The 27,021-nt window shown below is 47.6% G+C and overlaps 3 protein-coding genes across 4 annotated transcripts in view; 2 read left to right on the top strand and 1 right to left on the bottom strand.

The window, feature by feature from the left end:
* LOC118265868 (phospholipid-transporting ATPase ABCA3) overlaps positions 1-27,021 on the top strand; it is a 52,216-nt gene that overhangs the window by 19,210 nt on the left and 5,985 nt on the right. The window contains exons 13-35 of the mRNA XM_050695078.1: positions 459-613; positions 997-1,224; positions 1,848-1,986; positions 6,812-7,061; positions 7,608-7,669; positions 8,216-8,328; positions 9,258-9,483; positions 9,775-9,857; positions 11,376-11,586; positions 12,503-12,724; positions 13,487-13,609; positions 13,873-14,112; positions 15,162-15,253; positions 19,972-20,116; positions 20,511-20,624; positions 21,248-21,381; positions 22,033-22,180; positions 23,386-23,436; positions 23,483-23,684; positions 23,881-24,094; positions 25,396-25,496; positions 26,135-26,283; positions 26,877-26,962. Of these exons, the coding sequence (XP_050551035.1) occupies positions 459-613; positions 997-1,224; positions 1,848-1,986; positions 6,812-7,061; positions 7,608-7,669; positions 8,216-8,328; positions 9,258-9,483; positions 9,775-9,857; positions 11,376-11,586; positions 12,503-12,724; positions 13,487-13,609; positions 13,873-14,112; positions 15,162-15,253; positions 19,972-20,116; positions 20,511-20,624; positions 21,248-21,381; positions 22,033-22,180; positions 23,386-23,436; positions 23,483-23,684; positions 23,881-24,094; positions 25,396-25,496; positions 26,135-26,283; positions 26,877-26,962 (3,488 nt within the window). The remainder of the gene's footprint in view (positions 1-458; positions 614-996; positions 1,225-1,847; positions 1,987-6,811; positions 7,062-7,607; positions 7,670-8,215; positions 8,329-9,257; positions 9,484-9,774; positions 9,858-11,375; positions 11,587-12,502; positions 12,725-13,486; positions 13,610-13,872; positions 14,113-15,161; positions 15,254-19,971; positions 20,117-20,510; positions 20,625-21,247; positions 21,382-22,032; positions 22,181-23,385; positions 23,437-23,482; positions 23,685-23,880; positions 24,095-25,395; positions 25,497-26,134; positions 26,284-26,876; positions 26,963-27,021) is intronic.
* LOC118271519 (uncharacterized) lies at positions 15,626-17,550 on the top strand. 2 transcript variants are annotated; one of them, XM_050695210.1, is made up of 5 exons: positions 15,626-16,182; positions 16,281-16,413; positions 16,531-16,713; positions 16,796-16,859; positions 17,108-17,550. In XM_050695210.1, exons 1-5 carry the CDS (start codon positions 16,133-16,135, stop codon positions 17,521-17,523), a joined length of 846 nt encoding a protein of 281 aa, XP_050551167.1. In that variant the 5' UTR covers positions 15,626-16,132; the 3' UTR covers positions 17,524-17,550. The 2 variants fall into 2 exon arrangements, with proteins under 2 accessions (XP_050551167.1, XP_050551166.1); XM_050695209.1 differs by lacking the exon at positions 16,531-16,713 and having other exon boundaries at positions 15,629-16,182.
* Positions 17,651-19,898, bottom strand: LOC118277192 (putative nuclease HARBI1). The gene is given in 7 exon segments (XM_050695207.1): positions 17,651-17,706; positions 17,709-18,059; positions 18,180-18,321; positions 18,424-18,559; positions 18,779-18,969; positions 19,212-19,383; positions 19,460-19,898. Coding segments are annotated over 7 exon segments (1,137 nt in total). The 5' UTR covers positions 19,549-19,898.

Below are 27,021 nucleotides of genomic sequence, written 5' to 3'. Positions count from 1 at the left end.
TCACTCCGGTCGAGCCGACTCAACCAAAGCATGGCTCTATCACATGTAAATCGTTACTTCATTATGCCAAACTAAGCCCATCCGCCACTATCTGCCATAGCTGACAAGAAAACTATTTTTTCTAAGTATAATTCGTTTGTAGAGGTTTAAAAATGTACCTATTACTCGTACTGACTGCTTCGTTGGTAGAGTGGTCGCAAGTGCGACTGCCGAACAAGGGGTCTCGGATTCGATTCCCGGGTCGGGCAAAGTATTCGGTTTTTCGAAATTTCTCAGTAGCAGCACGGAGTCTGGAATCGTGTCCAGTATATGGCAATAGGCTCACCCCCCATTACATGGGACTTATAAAACAAATGGTGAAAAGTGAGTGTATCACGGCATTACGTGTCGTAATGAGCACCTCTGCCTACCCCTTCGGGGATAAAAGGCGTGACGGTGCTTTTTACTCGCACCCCCAGGTATGACGAGTGCCACGGAGGGCACCGTGTACGTGAACGGCAAGGACACGCTGCGCCAGCGCGACGAGGTCCGGCAGAACCTCGGCCTCTGTCCGCAACACAACCTCTTCTTCCCCGACCTCAGCCTACGGGAGCATATCATGTTCTTCACTATGGTGAGTCATGGCTTATACTCTTGTTTGCCGGTATATGAGACGATAGAAAACACATTGTGTCTCGCGTATATCTGTGTTCCGACACACCACGGGTGTGATCATACTTCTCTAAAACTATAGGTATATAATTGAAAGGAGTCATAATAATCACATAAATGATTAATGTACTTTTCTTTTTTTTTTCATTTTATTAAATAATATTGTTCCAAACTGGGGTTTTCTCTTGTGTCAATTGACAATTTCAACATACACATGACACCTAGATCCGAAACAAGATTAACTTACGGGATTTAATTTGATACTTAGCTTTGACTGCAACTGCCTATATGAGTCTCGTGTCTCGATATGTGTGTGAGATGAATGTGTTGGTTTGTACGGCGCAGTTGAAGCGCGGCACGTACGGGGAGGCGCGCGCGTCGTCCCGGCAGCTGGCGACGCAGCTGGGGCTGCAGGCCAAGCTGGGCGCGCAGTGCCGCCAGCTGTCGGGCGGCATGCAGCGCCGCGCGCAGCTCGCCTGCGCCCTGGCCGGCGGCGCCACCGTCCTCATACTCGACGAGCCCACCTCCGGACTCGACGTCGAGACGAGGCGGGAGCTCTGGGACCTGCTACTGGTAAACTCATTTATATACTTTTTTTTTATGAAACAAGCCGATAATCGAGCAGACGTATTACCTGATGGTAAGCAATCGCCGCCGCCCATGGACACTTGAAACACCAGAGGCTTTGCCGGCTTTTTGGGAGTTAGGAATTTAAGGGTTGTTGTTCGGGAATCCGGGATGGGGAATATTGGGAAGGGGGGAATTGGGCCTCCGGTAACCTCACTCACACAACGAAACACAAAGCAAGCGTTGTTTCACGTCGGTTTTCTGTAAGGCCGTGGTATCACTCCGGTCGAGCCGGCCCATTCGTGCCGAAGCATGGCTCTCCCATACTTTTAGAATTAATTAATGACATTTTTAGAAAATAGGGCGAATCTACAACACTGCATTGCGGCGTCGCATCGCAAAAACGACGTCGAACCGCAATGCGATGCGATGTCGCAACGCAAAAATTTCATCAGATACAACTATCCACAATATCCACTGAACGCTAGCGCGTCGCTTCGTTGCCCGTAGGGCGGCGAACGAACTTGCCCGTCTCTTAACAGTAATCAATTGACACCTCCCATGGACACTTGCAAGTCATAAGTCTTATGTCATAAAATAATAATAATAACAATGGTTGGTATTATCAGTCCCTCCGCGGCGAGCGCACGGTGCTACTGACGACGCACTTCATGGAGGAGGCGGACGCGCTGGGGGACCGCGTGGCCGCGCTGCATGCAGGCCTACTGCGCTGCCACGCCACCACCATGCATCTCAAGCGGGCCGTCGGTACGTACACACACATATACACCAATCGGACGCGCTGGGGGACCGCGTGGCCGCGCTGCATGCAGGCCTACTGCGCTGCCACGCCACCACCATGCATCTCAAGCGGGCCGTCGGTACGTACACACACATATACACCAATCGGACGCGCTGGGGGACCGCGTGGCCGCGCTGCATGCAGGCCTACTGCGCTGCCACGCCACCACCATGCATCTCAAGCGGGCCGTCGGTACGTACACACACATATACACCAATCGGACGCGCTGGGGGACCGCGTGGCCGCGCTGCATGCAGGCCTACTGCGCTGCCACGCCACCACCATGCATCTCAAGCGGGCCGTCGGTACGTACACACACATATACACCAATCGGACGCGCTGGGGGACCGCGTGGCCGCGCTGCATGCAGGCCTACTGCGCTGCCACGCCACCACCATGCATCTCAAGCGGGCCGTCGGTACGTACACACACATATACACCAATCGGACGCGCTGGGGGACCGCGTGGCCGCGCTGCATGCAGGCCTACTGCGCTGCCACGCCACCACCATGCATCTCAAGCGGGCCGTCGGTACGTACACACACATATACACCAATCGGACGCGCTGGGGGACCGCGTGGCCGCGCTGCATGCAGGCCTACTGCGCTGCCACGCCACCACCATGCATCTCAAGCGGGCCGTCGGTACGTACACACACATATACACCAATCGGACGCGCTGGGGGACCGCGTGGCCGCGCTGCATGCAGGCCTACTGCGCTGCCACGCCACCACCATGCATCTCAAGCGGGCCGTCGGTACGTACACACACATATACACCAATCGGACGCGCTGGGGGACCGCGTGGCCGCGCTGCATGCAGGCCTACTGCGCTGCCACGCCACCACCATGCATCTCAAGCGGGCCGTCGGTACGTACACACACATATACACCAATCGGACGCGCTGGGGGACCGCGTGGCCGCGCTGCATGCAGGCCTACTGCGCTGCCACGCCACCACCATGCATCTCAAGCGGGCCGTCGGTACGTACACACACATATACACCAATCGGACGCGCTGGGGGACCGCGTGGCCGCGCTGCATGCAGGCCTACTGCGCTGCCACGCCACCACCATGCATCTCAAGCGGGCCGTCGGTACGTACACACACATATACACCAATCGGACGCGCTGGGGGACCGCGTGGCCGCGCTGCATGCAGGCCTACTGCGCTGCCACGCCACCACCATGCATCTCAAGCGGGCCGTCGGTACGTACACACACATATACACCAATCGGACGCGCTGGGGGACCGCGTGGCCGCGCTGCATGCAGGCCTACTGCGCTGCCACGCCACCACCATGCATCTCAAGCGGGCCGTCGGTACGTACACACACATATACACCAATCGGACGCGCTGGGGGACCGCGTGGCCGCGCTGCATGCAGGCCTACTGCGCTGCCACGCCACCACCATGCATCTCAAGCGGGCCGTCGGTACGTACACACACATATACACCAATCGGACGCGCTGGGGGACCGCGTGGCCGCGCTGCATGCAGGCCTACTGCGCTGCCACGCCACCACCATGCATCTCAAGCGGGCCGTCGGTACGTACACACACATATACACCAATCGGACGCGCTGGGGGACCGCGTGGCCGCGCTGCATGCAGGCCTACTGCGCTGCCACGCCACCACCATGCATCTCAAGCGGGCCGTCGGTACGTACACACACATATACACCAATCGGACGCGCTGGGGGACCGCGTGGCCGCGCTGCATGCAGGCCTACTGCGCTGCCACGCCACCACCATGCATCTCAAGCGGGCCGTCGGTACGTACACACACATATACACCAATCGGACGCGCTGGGGGACCGCGTGGCCGCGCTGCATGCAGGCCTACTGCGCTGCCACGCCACCACCATGCATCTCAAGCGGGCCGTCGGTACGTACACACACATATACACCAATCGGACGCGCTGGGGGACCGCGTGGCCGCGCTGCATGCAGGCCTACTGCGCTGCCACGCCACCACCATGCATCTCAAGCGGGCCGTCGGTACGTACACACACATATACACCAATCGGACGCGCTGGGGGACCGCGTGGCCGCGCTGCATGCAGGCCTACTGCGCTGCCACGCCACCACCATGCATCTCAAGCGGGCCGTCGGTACGTACACACACATATACACCAATCGGACGCGCTGGGGGACCGCGTGGCCGCGCTGCATGCAGGCCTACTGCGCTGCCACGCCACCACCATGCATCTCAAGCGGGCCGTCGGTACGTACACACACATATACACCAATCGGACGCGCTGGGGGACCGCGTGGCCGCGCTGCATGCAGGCCTACTGCGCTGCCACGCCACCACCATGCATCTCAAGCGGGCCGTCGGTACGTACACACACATATACACCAATCGGACGCGCTGGGGGACCGCGTGGCCGCGCTGCATGCAGGCCTACTGCGCTGCCACGCCACCACCATGCATCTCAAGCGGGCCGTCGGTACGTACACACACATATACACCAATCGGACGCGCTGGGGGACCGCGTGGCCGCGCTGCATGCAGGCCTACTGCGCTGCCACGCCACCACCATGCATCTCAAGCGGGCCGTCGGTACGTACACACACATATACACCAATCGGACGCGCTGGGGGACCGCGTGGCCGCGCTGCATGCAGGCCTACTGCGCTGCCACGCCACCACCATGCATCTCAAGCGGGCCGTCGGTACGTACACACACATATACACCAATCGGACGCGCTGGGGGACCGCGTGGCCGCGCTGCATGCAGGCCTACTGCGCTGCCACGCCACCACCATGCATCTCAAGCGGGCCGTCGGTACGTACACACACATATACACCAATCGGACGCGCTGGGGGACCGCGTGGCCGCGCTGCATGCAGGCCTACTGCGCTGCCACGCCACCACCATGCATCTCAAGCGGGCCGTCGGTACGTACACACACATATACACCAATCGGACGCGCTGGGGGACCGCGTGGCCGCGCTGCATGCAGGCCTACTGCGCTGCCACGCCACCACCATGCATCTCAAGCGGGCCGTCGGTACGTACACACACATATACACCAATCGGACGCGCTGGGGGACCGCGTGGCCGCGCTGCATGCAGGCCTACTGCGCTGCCACGCCACCACCATGCATCTCAAGCGGGCCGTCGGTACGTACACACACATATACACCAATCGGACGCGCTGGGGGACCGCGTGGCCGCGCTGCATGCAGGCCTACTGCGCTGCCACGCCACCACCATGCATCTCAAGCGGGCCGTCGGTACGTACACACACATATACACCAATCGGACGCGCTGGGGGACCGCGTGGCCGCGCTGCATGCAGGCCTACTGCGCTGCCACGCCACCACCATGCATCTCAAGCGGGCCGTCGGTACGTACACACACATATACACCAATCGGACGCGCTGGGGGACCGCGTGGCCGCGCTGCATGCAGGCCTACTGCGCTGCCACGCCACCACCATGCATCTCAAGCGGGCCGTCGGTACGTACACACACATATACACCAATCGGACGCGCTGGGGGACCGCGTGGCCGCGCTGCATGCAGGCCTACTGCGCTGCCACGCCACCACCATGCATCTCAAGCGGGCCGTCGGTACGTACACACACATATACACCAATCGGACGCGCTGGGGGACCGCGTGGCCGCGCTGCATGCAGGCCTACTGCGCTGCCACGCCACCACCATGCATCTCAAGCGGGCCGTCGGTACGTACACACACATATACACCAATCGGACGCGCTGGGGGACCGCGTGGCCGCGCTGCATGCAGGCCTACTGCGCTGCCACGCCACCACCATGCATCTCAAGCGGGCCGTCGGTACGTACACACACATATACACCAATCGGACGCGCTGGGGGACCGCGTGGCCGCGCTGCATGCAGGCCTACTGCGCTGCCACGCCACCACCATGCATCTCAAGCGGGCCGTCGGTACGTACACACACATATACACCAATCGGACGCGCTGGGGGACCGCGTGGCCGCGCTGCATGCAGGCCTACTGCGCTGCCACGCCACCACCATGCATCTCAAGCGGGCCGTCGGTACGTACACACACATATACACCAATCGGACGCGCTGGGGGACCGCGTGGCCGCGCTGCATGCAGGCCTACTGCGCTGCCACGCCACCACCATGCATCTCAAGCGGGCCGTCGGTACGTACACACACATATACACCAATCGGACGCGCTGGGGGACCGCGTGGCCGCGCTGCATGCAGGCCTACTGCGCTGCCACGCCACCACCATGCATCTCAAGCGGGCCGTCGGTACGTACACACACATATACACCAATCGGACGCGCTGGGGGACCGCGTGGCCGCGCTGCATGCAGGCCTACTGCGCTGCCACGGCACCACCATGCATCTCAAGCGGGCCGTCGGTACGTACACACACATATACACCAATCGGACGCGCTGGGGGACCGCGTGGCCGCGCTGCATGCAGGCCTACTGCGCTGCCACGCCACCACCATGCATCTCAAGCGGGCCGTCGGTACGTACACACACATATACACCAATCGGACGCGCTGGGGGACCGCGTGGCCGCGCTGCATGCAGGCCTACTGCGCTGCCACGCCACCACCATGCATCTCAAGCGGGCCGTCGGTACGTACACACACATATACACCAATCGGACGCGCTGGGGGACCGCGTGGTCCCCCAGCACCCTACAATTGTTATTAGTATCGAGCAACTAAACATTCCATTTTTAACAACACCAATAATTTTCCAAACTGACCGTTACGCTACTAACACCATCTAGTACGCTAAGCCGACAACTCTTCCTCTCTGTCTCAGGTACCGGCTACAGGTTATCGTTCACAACAATTGGGTCGCCCAAAGAACAGGCGATCACGAAAGTAGTGACGTCACAGGTGGCGGACTCTACTCTTAAAGAGAAGACAATAAACTCACTCTCTTACAACCTGCCGGCTGCTAATGTCAAGAAGTTCCCGCAGCTGTTCTCAGCGTTAGAAGAGAAGCGATCAGAACTGGGCATCGATTCCATCGGGGTGGGCGTCTCTACCCTCGAAGAGGTGTTTTTGAAGTACGTTACTATTCTCTATTTTATATTTATATCTATTTTATAGATAAGCAGCCGATAACCTATATCAATCCAAGTCTTTGAATGGGGGCTACCGGTTTTTCGCTTACCAGATGGCGCAAATATAGCAAACAGGTTTTTGACCAATCACTATAGCTGTCAAAATTGAATGACCAATGGTGTGACACTAGCTAAATCCCTATTGGGAATCCCTGAAGATTCACACTAGCTCCATCTGCTTAACGTTGGTCCCATTAATGTCTACTTTTGATATTAGTTGTACGGAGTCTCTGTCGAATAACAACAAGTGTGACCACCGAGCAGAGATTTGGTTTGGTTTCCGAGTCGATCATGTTTACATGTATTATTGAATTAACAAATTGTATAACGTGAAACGATTGCTTTTTTACTACAATTAGTAAATTCATATTTTGTCAATTGGAAGTTTCAAAGAATGAAATCTATTGCTGTAAATATCTTTAGCGTTACACTACGAAGTACTACTGTTTAGTTTTCTTATACATTTTAATCAGAACTTGTTTCCTGCAGGTTGTGCAGCGATGTGGACAACACAATGTCTGAAGATGAAGTGGATGGCCATGGTGGACCAGGTCATTACTTAGTTTACTTTCTTTCTTTCTTCTTTTAAAAAAAAAACTTGAGGCAACATTTCCTCAATCCTACAAGATGGAGCGGCAAACAAGTAGACATATCACCTGATGGTAAGCAATCTACGTCGCCCATAGATACCTGCAACACCGGTTATAAGCACGTTGTTAGCCATTTGGGGGTTAGGAATTTGTATTTGGGGGATTGGAGATGGAGGGGGAAAGATTGGACCACCGATTACCTCACTCACACGTCTTTGGATCGATCTTAATTTTTGACGGAAACTTTTTTTATGGAATTAGCCTGTAAACGATCAGATGGATCACCTAATGGTAAGCAATCGCCGCCGCCCATGGACACTTGAAACACCAGAGGCGTTACAAGTGCGTTGCCGGCCTTTTGGGGGTTAGGAATTTTGGGGAATCGGGGATTGGGAAGGGGAAGGTATTTGGGCCTCCGGTAACCTCACTCACACAACGACTCTCTATACACTCTAGAAGTTATGTCAAAAATAGATTTTTGTTGAAATGATGGTCTGTGTTCATCAGATATGTCTCAGGAGCGTCTGACCGGTGCCTTCCTGTACATGCGACAACTGAAGGTGCTGTTGATACGGCAGGTCAAGTACGCCATACACAAGAAGTGGTCTTTTCTCTCACTGGTGAGTACAAAATAATTGTTATAATAACATTAGTAATAGTTACTGTTTGTATGAAATCGAAACAGAGTTTTTTATTTTTTATTTTTTTTAGCAAATAGAGTTGTTGTAATTATATTAGGCCAGAATTATTATGTAGCTAGCTTCTACCAACGGCCTTGTCTGCGTTCCCGTGTGATAAAAAGTACCCAATTCAGCTCATACTCTGTCTGTATACCAATTTCATTAAAATCCGTTAAATAGTTTCAACGTGATTGACTGATAAACATCCAAACAAACTAAGATTACAACAAGACATTTGTAATGTGCGGCGTACGGGAGTCCAATAAGAGTCGTGTTGCTATAACTAATAACTTTAAATGTCTAATATTACCTCTAATTATAGGGCGAGGTATGACACGATACACATTCAATTTTTGTTGTCTATTTCTATTTTCAATTCAAATCACTTTAATGCATCCATAGTGTACAGTGTGGTCTACAATTTTATACAGTAACTAGCGGACCCGACAGACGTTGTCCTGTCTACACGTCTTTAATTTGAAAATTTTAAACTTTTTTTAATAAGCTAAAACATTCTGGACCTTTTTGATGAAAATTGTTATTCAAATGTTATGACAATATCTAACGTCATTCATATTTGACACTGCGATGGTAGCGCCGTCTGTCGGATTCAATGTAAAACATTCCATAATCAACAACTACTGATAAATTAAAAAATAATCAAAAAATCATTGTCCAGCGGACAAAATTGTGAATCTAAACCATTCTCAGATCCTCTTGAACACACACAAAAAGTTTCATCAAAATCGGTCCAGTCGTTTAAGAGGAGTTCAGTGACATACACACGTACAGAAGAATTATATGTATAAAGATATGTTCCAACTATGTATTTTTTTTAATAACTATCTTATTTTAACGCTTGTCCACAGCAACTGGTGTTTCCAATCCTAACGATTATCGCGATGACACATTTTACGAACAACTCGCAATTACAAGAAAATTCGGACGGAACTCTGCGTCTGAACCTGGACCTGTACGGTGACCGGCCGGACCACCGCGTGCTACTGAGTCTACGGGGCGACGGACTCGATGCCAAAGCCTTCGCTAAACATTACCCGCGACTCAAATTCGAAGAAACAACTGATGTAGCTGAGGGTAAGCACCGATATACCGCTTTTTTTAAGAGGAGAAAGTCATCCAATGACTTCTCCCGCCTTAGGCGAGGCGAGCGTGTTAATTAAGAAAAAATATTAGATACGTATTTTTTTATTTTGTCATATAAGATCAATGCTTAGATAAAACGAACTAAAGTTTTGGACTGGGAGCTAATACATATTTGTAATTTCTACGTATTCGTTTTGTAAGACAAGAATAAATACGGACATTAAAATAAATATTAGTCATCTAACCTTATTTAAATACATGTGTAACTGTGTGTATCCACAGCGGTGCTGAAAACTGGTGAGAAAGACGTGTTGGAGTACAACAAGTACATGATCGGAATCGAACTCAATGACACGGCAGCCAAGGTATGATGTGATATATGTTTGTCTTGTAATTTTACTGATGTAATTATGAGTAATATAATAAAATAAATATGCCATATTTTTGCTCATGATCGTCATTTCTATATTAAAAATATTTGCATGGTGTAAAAAAAATAACTTAGTTTTGTAATTAGTGTGATATGCAAATCTAAAAGCGTTTAGGGAACAGACAGTAAAGTTTCTTAAGAAAAGAAAGATCCTCCGACCAGGCGATGTGATCATGCCCGGCGGGTTTTCTGCCCAACTGTTGTTCGTTGGCATTTTCTATCCATGTTTATTCGCATGTAAACTTTACATATGCGATGCAGGATATTTATGACATCAACTGTTGATTTGCTCGTCGATAGTCTATGTGCGACTTTTGTCATCTGTCACTTATCCGGTATCGCCAGAAGCCCTAAAATTAGAATACCTCTGTACAGTGCAAGCACAGCACAGTTTTATATCTGTGTCAATTTGATGTATCAAGAAGTCGGCATTTTACCTGCGCTGGGCTGGTGAATTTTATACCCTATGCGCCGTAACAAGGTGCGGCTGACAGATTCAGTAACGTTTCGTATCACTCTTGAAAGTTGCTGCGATTTAAAAATTATGCCTTAGTATTTTAACTGTATCACATTCGTATTATGTTATATCATTCGGAAGTGTAGTTAATTAAATTAAATCCAACCGGAATGTTCTAGTCTTTAAATAAAATCTAATGAAATCAAAAATAAAGTAAAGTGTTATGCGTATAACGTAAATCCATAGTCGTGTTTAGTGATGGGATGTACTGCTACGATGGATAGGTAGTCGATGTTTTTTTAGAATATAAAACGAAAATTATGCGTCGTTCAATTATCACTAAAAAAACCTTTAATTGTGTGGGTAAATCTACTGTAGACGCGGCTCTCTCTGCCCGAATCACAGTGACTTTATCAGAGCACAAATATATAGTAGAAATTTCCGGCGCCTTTGATAATGCGTGGTGGTACTTAATCTGAAAAATCGTAGTTGCTTTAGTAACATATACAAACTAATATACACTTATATTCTTCACGGTTCTGTAAAACTGAAACTCTGAAACACCTCAGGGCTCGGTCATAAAATATTTATTTTGACAAGTATATACACGTAGTTACACTGCACAACTAAATAACACACACATTAAATAAAAAAATTAAAGAGAATTAAATGTATGCTGCGAGTATCGATAGCGATAAAAAAAGATTTTTCTAATGTCCATCCCTAAAGAGAGACGTCAACGTCATACTGGCATCTGTCAGCCGCACCTTGTTATAGCGCAAAGGGTATAGTACACGAATAGCATTCATTCAGCGTGCACTCATCTATCATACAGTTATACTTTTAGCAATAAATATCAAGCAAAGTTATCAGTGTATCAATCAGCATCCAATCAAGGTGTAAGGTCCCAAACCGTACCACCTGTGTTCGGTTCGGTTTCCTAGACAATATGAGGAGGTACCTAGGCCTTACGTACCCTGTACCCCCCCCCCCCAGATCCTGTACACGACGACGGTGCGTCACGCGGCGCCGGTGGCGCTGAACGTGCTGAGCAACGTGTTGGCGGCGCGCCTGCTGCCGTGGGCCGACGGCCGGACGCTGGCCGCGTCCATCCAGCCCGTGCCCAGCGACGCCGCGCTCGCCGCCGACGTCGGCATGCCCAAGAACATGGTCACGCTCATCACGTGGGGCATGTGTATCACGTTCAGTTAGTATTTCTTTTTTTATTATTGATTCAGCGGACGATTTAACTAAAAGTAAGCGATCAGAACACGAACACCAGAGAAGTCATAATTGCTTTGCCGGCCTTTTAAGAAGGATTACATTCTTTTCTATTATTATTATTGATTTTTGAAGGTCGTATCGATTCAGAAATACTGCCGGTGACAATTCACTTCATAATTTTGCTGTGCGAAATGCGATGCCGAAAATGTTGAGTATGTTAAGTCTACTCTACTATTTGTCCACGTTCAAGTTTAAACAATAAATAATTATGTGTCATAGTAAATAGCACTATCCCATGGTTATCCCTTACAAGGTAAAGCAAATAATATAAATATAAATAAGAAATAAAAACGGGCCGAGAATTGACCCCTGCGGAACACCCATCCTAACAACAGATCCGGAGGAAACAATTCCGTTAATCTCGACTTTCTGAATCCTATCACTCAAATATGAGATAAGAAGATCCAGAGAGTTACCCCGTATTCCATAATGGGATAGCTTCCTGATCAGTGTTTCATGAGGGACACAATCGAACGCCTTAGATAAGTCACAAAAGATACCCAATGCGTCGACTGAGTCCTCACACACATAACACGTGGTCCCGCGGTCGCAGGGCATGACTGCACGGTTGGTGCGGTGGCTGGGCAACTGGCTGCCGCGCAACGCGTAGCGGGTTCGATTCCCGCACGGAGCAACTCTTTGTGTGATCCACAAATTGTTGTTTCGGGTCTGGGTGTCATGTGTATGTGAACTTGTATGTTTGTAAACGCACCCACGACACAGGAGAAAATCCTAGTGTGGGGCAACGTTTTTTTAAAAAAGAAAAAAGACTGTATTGGGCGCGCAAGCATGTGTTTAGAGCGGTCTGCAGCGTGCTGAGACGAAGTGGTTTGTTGCAGTAATCCTGGCGACGAACATCAACAGTATCTCGCTGGTGTGCAAGGAGCGGGTGTCGGGCGCGCGCCACATCCACGTGATGTGCGGCTGCCCGGGCGAGCTGCACTGGGCCGCCACGCTGGCCGCGCACGCCGCCGTGGCCGCCCTCACCCTCGTGCTGCCCTCTGTCCTCGCCGCGCGACTGCTGGACCAGGACCGCACCATCGACCAGCTCGACTTCCTCGGTAACACACCTTACACGCACTATTTAGCCAGGTTGCTCCACTAAAGTCAAAGTCAAAGCATTTATTTCAATTAATTCTAAATAAGGCACTTTTAAAACGTCAAATTGAATTGTCCGTCAGTCTGTCTGTCAGTGAAGCTAGGCGCTCGTTCCAAAGTGTTGCTTCGAATGAAGAAGAACGAGCAAGAAACTCCATCGTTACTCTTTTCAAAAAATATTTTTTACAACTACTTCACCGCAGGCTGCGTTGTCGCTTACAGCAGACGATATGCTGACCAAACGCCACCTTTAACACGTTAACTGCCACGTAGGTCACCGGTGACCTACGTTAGTGGAGGATTTGCCTTCAACAGGTTTCTGATGGCAGTTAAAGACTTAACTAATAAAAAAAGAAGGTAACCATTCTCTCTCGGCTCTACGGTTTGAGTCTTATGGAGGTTATGCCAAAATTCTATTCTATTTCTAGATTCTAGATAGATAGCTTAATTATGGAATAGGTCGACAAACGAGCAGACGAATCATCCGATAGCAAGCAATCGAGGACGCCTGCGAACATCCGCTACAATGCTATAAGTACATTGCCGACCTTTTAAAGGTTGGAGATTTGGAAATTGCGAATGAAGGATTGTATTCCCGGCAACCTCATCCTCATGAGAGACACAAGCATTATTTGATATTTCACGCCGATTTTCTATGAGACCGTGGTATCACTGCAGTCGAGCCGACCCATTGCACTCTTTATTTACTATTTGTGTGTGTACAGGGACTCTGGCGTTCATCTTGATGCTGTGTAGCCTGGCATTCTTCGCGTTCATGTACCTCATCAGCTTCAACTTCGGCGAGCGGTCCAGCAGCCTCATACTCGTCATCTGCATCATCATATTCGGTCAGTCACCTTTCTCTTATTTTACTATTTCACTGATGTGCCCTGAGCCTCCTGCTAGTAAATATATCGAGTTTGGCCTCATTTTATATTATGTACTGCCTCGTTGGCCGATTGGTCGCAAGTGCGACTGCCAGGCAAGAGGTTTCGACATTGATTCTTGCGTCGGGAAAAGTATTGCTGGGCTGCTAATTTCACGATCAATATTTTCACGGTATATATTTTTAATAAATGGTATACAATAAAGAGTATTCTATGTATCGCAGGCTTACTGACGCCCTTCATGGAGGCGGCACAAAAACTGTTCTCCAACTCCCCTAGCGGTTGGATACACATGGCCCTGGTAACGTGTGGGTATGTGATGCCCCCCCACACGGGCGTGACGGCAGTGTTGCAGGCGCTCAATGTCTGTAACCTCAACGCCATGTGCAATTATTTACGCGCCAAGAAATTCTGCCCGGCAGCTTACGCCAATGAGAACGGTTTGGACACGGAAAAGTGTTGCGGTAATTATACAACATTATTATATTTGTGCTACCTACTCCTGTATGGTCGTAGCGTGATGTTTTACAGCCTACAGCCTTCCTCGATAAATGAACTATCCAAAATTTCTAAATCAAACCATTACTCCCAGAGATTTTAGAGTTTATAGAGTTCGTTTAGAGTTCGTAGAGAGAGAGCTTTATACAATGTGATAGGGGCGAGACTTCTAACCCGTTAAGGCTGAATACTACATCTAATTTTAACGACAAAAGTCCTGGGTCGAAGGGGTCGAATCCCCTCCCCCTAAAAATTATGGCCATTTTAATATTTTTTTTACTTTTTTTTATATCAAAGGTTGTATGCGTCGTAGAAACAAAAAAAAGACGACAAACGGTAGCTAATAACCTTGGCTAACTAATTCATTACTTTTTTCATATGTTTGATAATGTTTTAGTGAGAAAAAAAATAATTTGTGAATTATTCTTACCGAAAAAATCACTATTTTCCTATATTTTCAATTAGGGGTTCAACCCCCCATATTATTATTTTTGTCGATAAAATTAGATGTAGTACTCAGCCTTAACGGGTTAGAAGTCCCACGCCTATCACATTGTATAATAAGATGTAAGATTATAACTTTTGTGAGACATATTACGACATTCATTATTATGTTTATCGGCTTACTCACGTAACTAATGTAACTCACGTAACTGTCGATGAGAAATTCGACTATTTTCAAGCTACGCTAGAGACTCATACTTATAAGCAGCATTTAATTTACTGCTACTTGACTACACGGTTGGTGCGGTGGCTGGGCAACTGGCTGCCGCGCAACGGGTAGCGGGTTCGATTCCCACACGGAGCAACTATTTGTGTGATCCACAAATTGTTGTTTCGGGTCTGGGTGTCATGTGCATGTGAACTTGTATGTTAGTAAACGCACCCACGACACAGGAGAAAATCCTAATGTGGGGCAACGTTTTAAAAGAAAAAAAAACTCTCACGCAAGTTATAATACAAAATGATCTAGTAAGCTACACAGTATAAGAATATGCTATGGTGCTTGTTGCAGCCGGCGAGAACCCGCGCTGCTACTTCTGCCTCGACGACTTCTCTCCTGGCCACAACATGATTGTACTCTTTCTGCAGTTCACTGTCCTCATGGTAACTAATATTTTCATGTATTTAATACTAGGATTTGCTTTCTTATTTATATAGCTATTCAACCACTGCTCAGTTCCTGTAAGTCATTTTTTATTAAGGGGGAATAATCATTCAGTTTCTTCTCTCACTTTAAGCGTGGCGAGAAGGAGTCTTAGACTCTTACTGGCTAAAAACCACCCGGTCCCACTTTTGCCTTCGACCGGGAATCCCGGTTACCCGCTAGGCTCCGGATTTATTACTAGCTGGCCCAGCTAATTTCGTAGCTACTAAATTTTTCTGACCTTTTAAACCTTGGCCTTGTAAACATCTAAAGGGATTGGCCTCGTCCAATGAACCAATCAAATCCAAACACTGCCTTAGTTGGATCTCGTTGAACGTAAAACAAACTTGTACTGAGTGCCAAGCACGAATAACTATCGCATTCGTAATGTAAACGTATCGAGATGACGATACGTCATGAGACGTTAACGGAGTGTGGCAGCACGAAGCCTATTCTTTCAACTATCGAGAGCTCGAATCCAATTCGATCGTGACGTCATGCTAATGTAAACTAGAGAAGCAGCCAAGTGAACGATTTGAATGACTTGTTGAACATAAAAATTTCGTCTGAAAACTAAATTAAATTTTAAATATATTTCCACCTTTGTCTACACGTTTTATGACATAATATTTAGGAAATAAATATTAATTATGTGTAAAAAGTTCTTAAAGCGAGTTAAAAGAAATATAACATGACATTATCTATGAAAAAATTAAGTACTTAGTTTCATAAAATTGTTTATGATTTCCGAACGTTGTATTTGACATTACCGCCGACATTTGCCGGTTCATTGTTTACAAATATTGTTTGATTGTTACATTTAAAACTTTAAGTATAAAATGAGGACAAGTCAACTCCAATATGAAATAATGGTGGAATTCATGGAAAGGTAAGTAAATTTATAATAAAAAAATTCAAAATGTTCGTTTGACTAGATCCTTGTTTGTGCTGGAAAATAATTTAATGTGTTTCAATTTCTAATGTCAGGAATGGGGATTTGTCTAAACCCTCGGGCGGCCCCCGGGGTCGCAGTTACATCCAGGCCAAATGGAAGGAGCTGACCTCAAAATTAAACAGTGAAGGCTCGGGAGAACCTAGGTCTGAGGAAAAGTGGAGAAAAGTATGTTTACTCGTACATTTTTATTATTACACGCTTTGCACCTATATGTTTGTGTTACATTTCCTGTTTTTGCTTGGAAACTTCTGCTTCATTTTTCTTTTTTTCCATTTTGCTAAGGTTTGGAGCGATTACAAAAATAACTGCAAAAAGAAGTGTGCGAAAATTAGCAGGGCAGCTAGTGGCACTGGTGGTGGGCCTGCACTCCAATTATGTTTGACTGACCTTGAAAACAGGGTCATGCAAATAGTTGGAGTGCAAGCGGCTACTGGCATGGCAGTGCAAGAAGCTGGCTTTAATTTGGTTTGCTTATTACATTATTTAAGTTTTATCTAATTATTAAGTTAATATTGATTAGTTGATGATTATATAAATCTGATTACAGGTGGAAGATGGTGATGGAACAGAGGCTCTAACTGCAACCATAGTAATTGAAGAACAAGATAAGGGTAAAATAAATAAATATTCTGTTTTGTTCGCACATGTAGCGCATTGTACACCATAACATATTGTCAGCTTGGTGACAATATGTTATGGTGTACAATGCGCTACGGACTCTGTCTGCATACTGCAGACAGAGTCCGTGTCCATAATATGGCAGACAGTGAACATACTCACAGTCAACAGCGGACAATATGTTCATGTAAGCATTGCCTAAGCCTTTAATATTTGATGTATTATGTTTATCTTTTTACAGATTGGAATATTCCTGGGACCAGCAGCGAGCCAACTGTATTCCCACCTTTCACCGTTCCCCACGAAGCCTGCCCTTCGCCAGTGCCTCCACCAACACCACCAACCACCAATCCTCCAATCGAGGAAGAGAGCTGGAAGCCTCCACCAGCGAAAAAGTCCAAGGCTAGTTTAATTAAAATGTGTGTAGAGAATGACAGGAATGCTAGAGAGTATGCTAGAGAGCGTGAGAAAAGATATGATATGATAGAACAAGAGCGTTTGGATTTGCAACGAGAGGAGTTAAGAATAAGAGAGATGGATATACGAGAGAGGGTAAGACAGAGAGATGCAGAGCTCTCTTTACAGGCTCAGTGGCAGGAGATTACGAAAGAGGCACTGAATGTTTTAAAAAAATTTTTAGAAAAAAAGGAAGATTAGGTATTTATAATTTTATTTTAAGGGTTAAGATTAGGTTAAATTAGTTTTTAAGGTAGTTAAGTTAGTTATACATATATACATTTTATTAATTAAGAGGTTTTTGTAGAAAAACAATAAAACACTTGAATTAAGTATGAAGTCTATTTATTCTGGCAACCAAAATGTTGCGAAGTGCCCTTCCCTAACCAAATCATCTCCTCTTTCATTTTCATGATTTGCCTCAGTAGAGGTATCAGGTGAACCTTGTGGGTGGACTGTTGTGGTTGTTTCTGATTGTGGCTCAGGTACATTAAAATTAATAGCCAAATTGTGTAAGACACAACAAGCCATTATGATTTTCGCACATTTTTCAGGGGTATAATGCAGTGTGCGGTCTTTGGATAAGCATCGCCACCGGTTTTTCAGGCGCCCAAACGTGTTTTCGACCACAACCTTGGTTTTTCCGTGCACCACATTATATTTGGACGCAGGAGTTCCCTCTACCGCATCCAAAATGGGCGTCATTAGCCATGGTCGCTGAGGATAGCCAGAATCACCTGTAAAAAAATACATATATTATTAAAAAAACATAATATATACTGCTTACGGTTTCACCCCCGGCTCGGCTCATTGATTTCATCTTATCATAAAATTATGTAGAAAGTCTATCTACTTACCTAACAACCATACTTGTTCATGGTTCCGGTGTAACTCCTGCATGTAGCTATTGGCTCCACTGTTATCCCAAATAAAGGCATCATGCGTGGCTCCTCCATATTTGGCATTTACATTTAATATCCGGCAGTCACTGTCACAAATCTAAAATGAAATCAAAATCATTACAAATCTTTCAATTCATTTTCATAACCTTGCCACAAGTACCTACTTATTGCTTAGTTGTGAGGGTTAAGTCATACTTACCATTTGCACATTCAGAGAATGGAAATGTTTTCGGCAGTAAAACAAATGTTCCCTCTCCTTGTTTGGTGTAAAAATATGAAAGTGGCAGCCATCAATACATCCTACCACACCAGGAAAGCCATACTTGGAAAAAAATCTGCAACAAAACAATTACACATACATAATTGATTCTCTTTATTTACCTTTACACTTGTTATGTACATTTTTAAATATTTCTATAAAAATATGAAAAGCAGTATTCTACCAGTAATGGGAACTTATAATTAAAATATAATAATGTTTATTTAAACCAAGTTATTTTCTTATTAATAACAATTTACAGTGTTAACATAGGTAATGTTCATGTGATACTAACTTGTTTTTTACTGCATCTCTTTCAAGTCTTGACTTTGGGAATTTTATAAAAGTGTTTAATATCCTAGGGGATATAAGTGCTTCAGTCACTTCTTTGACACATTTGCTTACAGTGGTTTGGCCCAAATACTTAGCATTGCCAACCAAACGCTGGTAAGATCCAGTGGCATAAAAGGATAGCGCACTAAGAACCTGTAACATTATTATAAATTATATATAATTTAATAAATTATTTACATAATTTGATGTAAATCAGTAACAGCACAGAATCAAAAACCATGCTCAGTATATGGTAATAGACTTACTTCCCCTTACATACCTACTTACTCATAACAGTGAAAGGAAATGTGATATTGAACAAATGTTATGTTTTAACTTTTATTCCATCCATTTAGTACACTATTACCTATTTACTTTATTGGCAAGATTCTTACCTTAAGCTCAAAACTGACTCTTGAACTTGCTTTCAAATTCGATTTTGCTTTTAATTGTTCACAAAGGAACTTGAAAGCATCTTTAGTCAGCCTGTACCTGTTTTTAAACTCAGTGTCGGTAATATCCATTGGATTTACCGACTTTCTGAGTATAGCTCGGCGTCGGATTTCGCTGTAACAATTAGTTAATTCGTATTATTTTCTGTGTGAGTGAAAAAAATATAACTTGGATAGTTAGGTATACTTACGTAGTTTCTCTTAAATCATCTTCTCCAAGTAAAATAGCAGCAAGCAAAGTACTTGTTGTACTTTGCTGATACAACGGCGGTCTTGGCATTTTATAAAAGCTCACAATAACTAAATCTCACAATAACTATAATATTTTTATGTTAGTTGTACCTTTCTCACCGTCAAATTCTGAGTGACAAATGTTTCGAGTCGTTTCGATAGCCAGCCTTCGAAATTTACGTTACCGGACGTCAAAAGCTCGTTCGTGCTTCCAATTTGTATCAAAATGTTCTAGGTTTCGATAGCAATACGATACGATTACTATACGATAGTTGTCAAAAACATTCGTGCTTGCGACATTTAGTTCCTTTTACGCACGGTAGGGGCGCTGTTCAAATCTCATAGAAAATTCTTTCGATTGCGATACGAACACTTTCTCGATAGTTTTCGTGCTTAGCACACTGAGCCCTCGAGTGATCCGTCTGCTCATTTGCCACTCTATACCATAAAAAATCATTATTTGATTCGCCAGGCGATGGTGTTCCTGACGGAGCGCGGTTTCTTCAACGGCCTGGTGAACAAGCTGGCCAACCTGCGCTACCAGCCCACCGCGGACGCGCACGCGGATGAAATGGTGCGCGCTGAGAAAGCATACGTCAGTCGAGCCATCACACTACGTACGTATTGTTATACTGATTTCATCTTTATCTTTATTCGTGTTAAGGTTGTTTTTAGAATGCTTATGTATTTACAGTACCTACAGATAAACAAATCTCAACTCTTTTTTTTTGAGTTCTCAATTGTTAAACAATTCTAAACTTAATTCCAATGATGTTATAGTTTCTTATGGGTAGAAATGAGTTCTAGAAATGAGTATTAATTATTTTACTTTATTAAAATAATATTCAAATACTTTCATCAATTAAAACAATCAAAAATTGACTTTGGTACTGTGGATCATAAGTCTCATTTTCGACCGATAAATGGTATGATAACTTAAACCACCTGAAATACGAGTATACACTTTATCTGTCAAACAATAAGGTCTAAAACAATTTGTTTATTTTCCAGCTTCGAAACAGATCCCGGACGCGATGTTAGTGGATGACATCCACAAGAACTACGTGTCGATATTCAAGAAGAGTGTCAACGCTGTCAAGGGTGTCAGCTTTAGCGTCAAAAAAGGTGACATTTTCAATTATAGCACCTGTGATAACAGGTGCTAATGCTGAGATGTTTACGTAACATCGTGCCATATTTTGTCCAAGAAAACACAGAACAAAATTAAATATTATTACATGTTTTTTAAATTTTTAAAAATTTTCTCACGCTTCGAAATTCTCCTGTGTCGTGGATGCATTGGAATTAAGAGAACCGAACCCGCTACACATTGCACGGCAGTTGCCCAGCAACTATGCCAAACATGCAGTCAAAATGTATTTGTTTACTGAATACCTTTATCACTACTCCCAGTCTTCCCGCGGGTTTTGTTACAGTCAAAGAAATACACAGAGGAAAATAAAGATGGCAGCACCGCTCCCTACCAAATCTGGACCATTTTTTTTCTAGGCTACAAAGCGGGGAGATAACTCCCTAAAGCAACCTATTACTACGCACTTTTCTGTCGTTTTTACGAAAGAAATTAATGTTTTCTGTTAATTATTATCGGCTTACTCACGTAACGGTTTAACGAGGAACTCGACTAGTTTCAAGCCATGCTAGAGGCTCATATTCATGAGCAGCATTAAAAAACGACGCAGCAATTGCCGCGCTGCTACTTACCAAGTAGTGTTCTGTGTTTCCTGCAGGTGAATGCTTCGGTCTGCTGGGTGTGAACGGCGCGGGCAAGTCCAGCACGTTCAAGATGCTGACTGCGGAGGAGAGCGCCACCAGGGGGGACATCTTCGGGAACGGGTACCGCCTCACACGGGGGAACCCACAGGTTGGTCATTCGTACTGGTAGAGATGTATCAGAAAATTGGACTTTTCTTAATCAACTTTTCCGTTTTAACATTATGTATGTTTGTCCGTGATTATCCTGCGATTAGCTGAACTAAAGTGGGTGTACATAGTGGCATTACGTGCCATAATGTGCACCTCTGCCTACCCCTTCGTGGATTAAAGGCGTGACGATATGTACGTAGCTGAACTGATTTTGATGCGGGTTTTCAGGAGGGGATAAGGTTTTAGATTTTGAACGTCTTTAAATAAGTCTACTTACTACTTACATGCCTATAAACATTATTTAAATTACTTCCCCTCTGTTCGACTTCGGAGTAGTAACGGAATCATAGCGCGATCAAAATATATAATAAAAATAATATTATTATTTAAAGTTGTCAGGAGGCTCGATAGATGGAGTTTGGATCGAGATAGATCGCGCTATGGTTTCGTTACCTCAATTTGTTTAGGTTCGACGTCGATTTGACGTCCGGTGAGTACAAGCAACGCCCCTAGCGGGAATAAGTGATAATAGTAATAAAGTGAAGTGCAGTAACAGTGGTGTTTGTGTTTATATCCCTGTGAAGCTGACCCTCTGATTTCTGTTCACCCTCCATGTAAGCATGATTAATATTGTTTCCATCCCCCACAGTACCTACAGACGCTGGGCTACTGCCCCCAGTTCTTCGGGCTGGACATGTTCCAGACCGGGCGCGACAACCTCCGGCTCGTGCTCACGCTGCGCGGGTACGACCAGAAGCACGTCGACCAAGAAGTCGACAACTGGATACGTATCGTTGGTGAGTATCGTTAGCATAGGCGTAACCAGGTTTTAGTTTCGGGAGGGGTTCAAGAAAGTCGACCCATGAAATGTGTGACCAAAACAAAAAATTAAAAAAAAAACCGTACATGACGAAAAAAAAACTATTTATGTAATGTGTAATAAACAGATTCATAGGTAGTCATACAGACCTTTGCCAAACAGGGGATGTACTATGCTAACTAGAAACATAATGTCATGACTCAAACAATCAAACACTCTGTAATGATGTCTAGGTACGCATGTTTGGGGGGGGGGGGGTTGAACCCACCGGCCTGGCTACGCCTATGATCGTTACCCTTCATCATTGTTTCATCAGGTGTAGTTTATTACACGGGCCTTGTGGAGTCTCGAGCAAATTTCCGTGCATTTAGGCGTTTTTGCCATACCTTTTATTGGAAGCAAGTATCACAGCTCACGCATAGGAGCCATTTAGTTTTAAGTAAAAAATCTCCGTGGTGCTTGGCGACTGAATTTCTGCCAGTTGTGCAATCTCTTTTGTGTCTTTAGGCTTGTCATTCTATCTCCTGCATTAAATTCACCGAGGGAAGTGGAAACTATCGTTTTCTTTTTCTTCTCCTCTAATAACATTTAAGTGTGGGAGAGCCATGCTTCGGCACGAATGGGCCGGTCGACCGGAGTAATACCACGGCCTCACAGAAAACTGACTGACCACTACACACTCTGGCACGCGCTGCGCGTTGCTGCGCCAAGTGAGGGTCCCGGAGGCCCAATTCCCCCCTTCCCAATCTTCCCCATCCCCATTCCCGCACAGGTACAACCCTTAAACTACCTAACTCCCAAAAAGCCGGTAACGCACTTGTACAGCCTCTGGTGTTTCAAGTGTCCATGGGCGCCGGGGATGCGCCACCAGCGGGCCGTCATCATCACCTCGCACAGGTACCCCACTCCCACTACCACTACCACTAAAACACTCTGGCACGCGCTGCGCCGGGGCTGCGCCACCAGCGGGCCGTCATCATCACCTCGCACAGGTACCCCACTATGGTTGTGTCTACTGTAGATCCACTACCACTTACACACTCTGCAGCGGTAAGAGAGATTGTGGCGGACTTGTCACTAAAAAAAAGACCGGGCCTTCGTTCCTCGTGCAGGACGAAGTTTATTCGGTGGGTCGGTTAGTTCGTGGAGTACAATGTATCAATGTGTGGTGTGGTATCGTAGGGCTGGAGAAGTACGGCGACCGCGTGGTGGACACACTCTGGCACGCGCTGCGCCGGGGGCTGCGCCACCAGCGGGCCGTCATCATCACCTCGCACAGGTACCCCACTCCCACTACCACTACCACTACCACTACACACTCTGGCACGCGCTGCGCCGGGGGCTGCGCCACCAGCGGGCCGTCATCATCACCTCGCACAGGTACCCCACTACCACTACCACTACCACTACCACTACACACTCTGGCACGCGCTGCGCCGGGGGCTGCGCCACCAGCGGGCCGTCATCATCACCTCGCACAGGTACCCCACTCCCACTACCACTACCACTACCACTACACACTCTGGCACGCGCTGCGCCGGGGGCTGCGCCACCAGCGGGCCGTCATCATCACCTCGCACAGGTACCCCACTACCACTACCACTACCACTACACACTCTGGCACGCGCTGCGCCGGGGGCTGCGCCACCAGCGGGCCGTCATCATCACCTCGCACAGGTACCCCACTACCACTACCACTACCACTACCACTACCACTACCACTACACACTCTGGCACGCGCTGCGCCGGGGGCTGCGCCACCAGCGGGCCGTCATCATCACCTCGCACAGGTACCCCACTACCACTACCACTACCACTACCACTACACACTCTGGCACGCGCTGCGCCGGGGGCTGCGCCACCAGCGGGCCGTCATCATCACCTCGCACAGGTACCCCACTCCCACTACCACTACCACTACCACTACACACTCTGGCACGCGCTGCGCCGGGGGCTGCGCCACCAGCGGGCCGTCATCATCACCTCGCACAGGTACCCCACTGCCACTACCACTACCACTACCACTACACACTCTGGCACGCGCTGCGCCGGGGGCTGCGCCACCAGCGGGCCGTCATCATCACCTCGCACAGGTACCCCACTGCCACTACCACTACCACTACCACTACACACTCTGGCACGCGCTGCGCCGGGGGCTGCGCCACCAGCGGGCCGTCATCATCACCTCGCACAGGTACCCCACTCCCACTACCACTACCACTACCACTACACACTCTGGCACGCGCTGCGCCGGGGGCTGCGCCACCAGCGGGCCGTCATCATCACCTCGCACAGGTACCCCACTACCACTACCACTACCACTACCACTACACACTCTGGCACGCGCTGCGCCGGGGGCTGCGCCACCAGCGGGCCGTCATCATCACCTCGCACAGGTACCCCACTACCACTACCACTACCACTACACACTCTGGCACGCGCTGCGCCGGGGGCTGCGCCACCAGCGGGCCGTCATCATCACCTCGCACAGGTACCCCACTACCACTACCACTACCACTACCACTACACACTCTGGCACGCGCTGCGCCGGGGGCTGCGCCACCAGCGGGCCGTCATCATCACCTCGCACAGGTACCCCACTGCCACTACCACTACCACTACCACTACACACTCTGGCACGCGCTGCGCCGGGGGCTGCGCCACCAGCGGGCCGTCATCATCACCTCGCACAGGTACCCCACTACCACTACCACTACCACTACCACTACACACTCTGGCACGCGCTGCGCCGGGGGCTGCGCCACCAGCGGGCCGTCATCATCACCTCGCACAGGTACCCCACTACCACTACCACTACCACTACCACTACACACTCTGGCACGCGCTGCGCCGGGGGCTGCGCCACCAGCGGGCCGTCATCATCACCTCGCACAGGTACCCCACTACCACTACCACTACCACTACCACTACACACTCTGGCACGCGCTGCGCCGGGGGCTGCGCCACCAGCGGGCCGTCATCATCACCTCGCACAGGTACCCCACTACCACTACCACTATCCACTACACACTCTGGCACGCGCTGCGCCGGGGGCTGCGCCACCAGCGGGCCGTCATCATCACCTCGCACAGGTACCCCACTGCCACTACCACTACCACTACCACTACACACTCTGGCACGCGCTGCGCCGGGGCTGCGCCACCAGCGGGCCGTCATCATCACCTCGCACAGGTACCCCACTACCACTACCACTACCACTACCACTACACACTCTGGCACGCGCTGCGCCGGGGGCTGCGCCACCAGCGGGCCGTCATCATCACCTCGCACAGGTACCCCACTACCACTACCACTACCACTACCACTACCACTACACACTCTGGCACGCGCTGCGCCGGGGGCTGCGCCACCAGCGGGCCGTCATCATCACCTCGCACAGGTACCTTGGGAACTCATTATAAATATAATTATGTCGTGACTAGATTCTACCCATAAAACCTTCTATGACACTCTTTTTTGTTTGCTGTCATAGCCCAAAATAAGATTCGGTTTACACTCCAGCCTTTTAAATCTAAACAAATAAAAGTTAAGAAGTAAAAAACATAAAATACCTATTACTACTCATACAAACCAACTAATAGGTAAGTCTGTGAACACCGTAGTGTAGCCACGATATTCATTCATTTATTCATATTTCTACAACAATACAGACTTACAGTCATATAACCAAATAACGATATTAACACCAACGTAATTTGTTTGGTAGTGGACCCGGGTACGTCCTAAAACTGCGACCAGCCACCGAGGAATGGGCAGCAGCATTCTCAAATTTATCGGTGACCTAACTGCGATCCCCAAGCCGCCTGCCAAGCGTGGGGATTATGGCAAACCCCCCCAAGGGGCAGGCCTTTGTTCAGCAGTGGACGTCTCTCGGCTGATGATGATGATGATGATGAATTTGTTTGGTTAGTATGGACGAGATGGAGGCGCTGTGCTCCCGCATCGCGATCCTGTCCACGGGGCGGGTCCGCGCGCTGGGCACGGCCGCCGCGCTGCGGGCTGCGCACGCGCAGGGACACGCCGTCGTCTTCAAAGTCACTAACGCACAGTCTACTGATGGTAAGCACTTACAACATTATTAAATAATAAATAAATAAATAAACATTTATTTCAGAATCAAGTTCCATATTTTGTTAGTAACAGTATAAAATGCCTTATATCTAGTGTTAATAATTAACACATTGAACGCCGTGGTGGTCACCGCTGACCCACGTTAGAGGAGGAATTGCCTTCAACAGTTTTCTATTGGCAGTCATAGACTTAAACTAATCTAACGGGAATTAAAGAAATTTTAAATTTAATAAATCCGCTAGGGACTCTCCCATCCCAATCTACTGCGATCTGCCAACGTCCTCAGGATAGTGTTAGGGCTGGCGCGAAACCGATATAATAATGATGCGCGATTAACACTAACTATTTAGATTAAGCCTTTAACTGTCAAATCCTCCACTAACGTTGGTCACCTACGTGGCAGTTAATGTGTTAAATACATTTCTAACTACTGACTGACCATTTTTATTTTGATTTAAAGAACTTATCTATAAAATCTGAATTTGTATCTTTGATTTTTTTTTCATATTTTAAGTGAATACAAAAATTGTTACTGGTGTTAAAATTAGAATAGAGAGAAATATTGGTATTAAAACTTACAGAAGTGGACGGCGCCAAGCAACAGGTGGATCGGCTGAAGGGGAAACTGCAGGAGACCTTCAACTGTTCACTCAAAGACGAACATAAGGTCAGTACAAAATATATTTTTTACGGTATAAGCCGGTAAACAAGCTGATGGTAAGCAAT

The sequence above is a fragment of the Spodoptera frugiperda genome, chromosome 7, assembly GCF_023101765.2.
Source record: "Spodoptera frugiperda isolate SF20-4 chromosome 7, AGI-APGP_CSIRO_Sfru_2.0, whole genome shotgun sequence".
NCBI lineage: Eukaryota > Metazoa > Arthropoda > Insecta > Lepidoptera > Noctuidae > Spodoptera > Spodoptera frugiperda.
Note: the sequence above shows the minus strand (reverse complement) of the source record. Positions and strands in the feature narration are given on the sequence as shown.

Excerpts from the sequence above, each read along its gene's own strand:
- LOC118271519 (XM_050695210.1), top strand. The coding sequence starts at position 16,133 with ATGAGGACAAGTCAACTCCAATATGAAATAATGGTGGAATTCATGGAA. Across the intron at positions 16,183-16,280 it reads ATGGTGGAATTCATGGAAAG|GAATGGGGATTTGTCTAAAC; the intron begins GTAAGTAAATTT and ends TTCTAATGTCAG. Across the intron at positions 16,414-16,530 it reads CTGAGGAAAAGTGGAGAAAA|GTTTGGAGCGATTACAAAAA; the intron begins GTATGTTTACTC and ends CATTTTGCTAAG.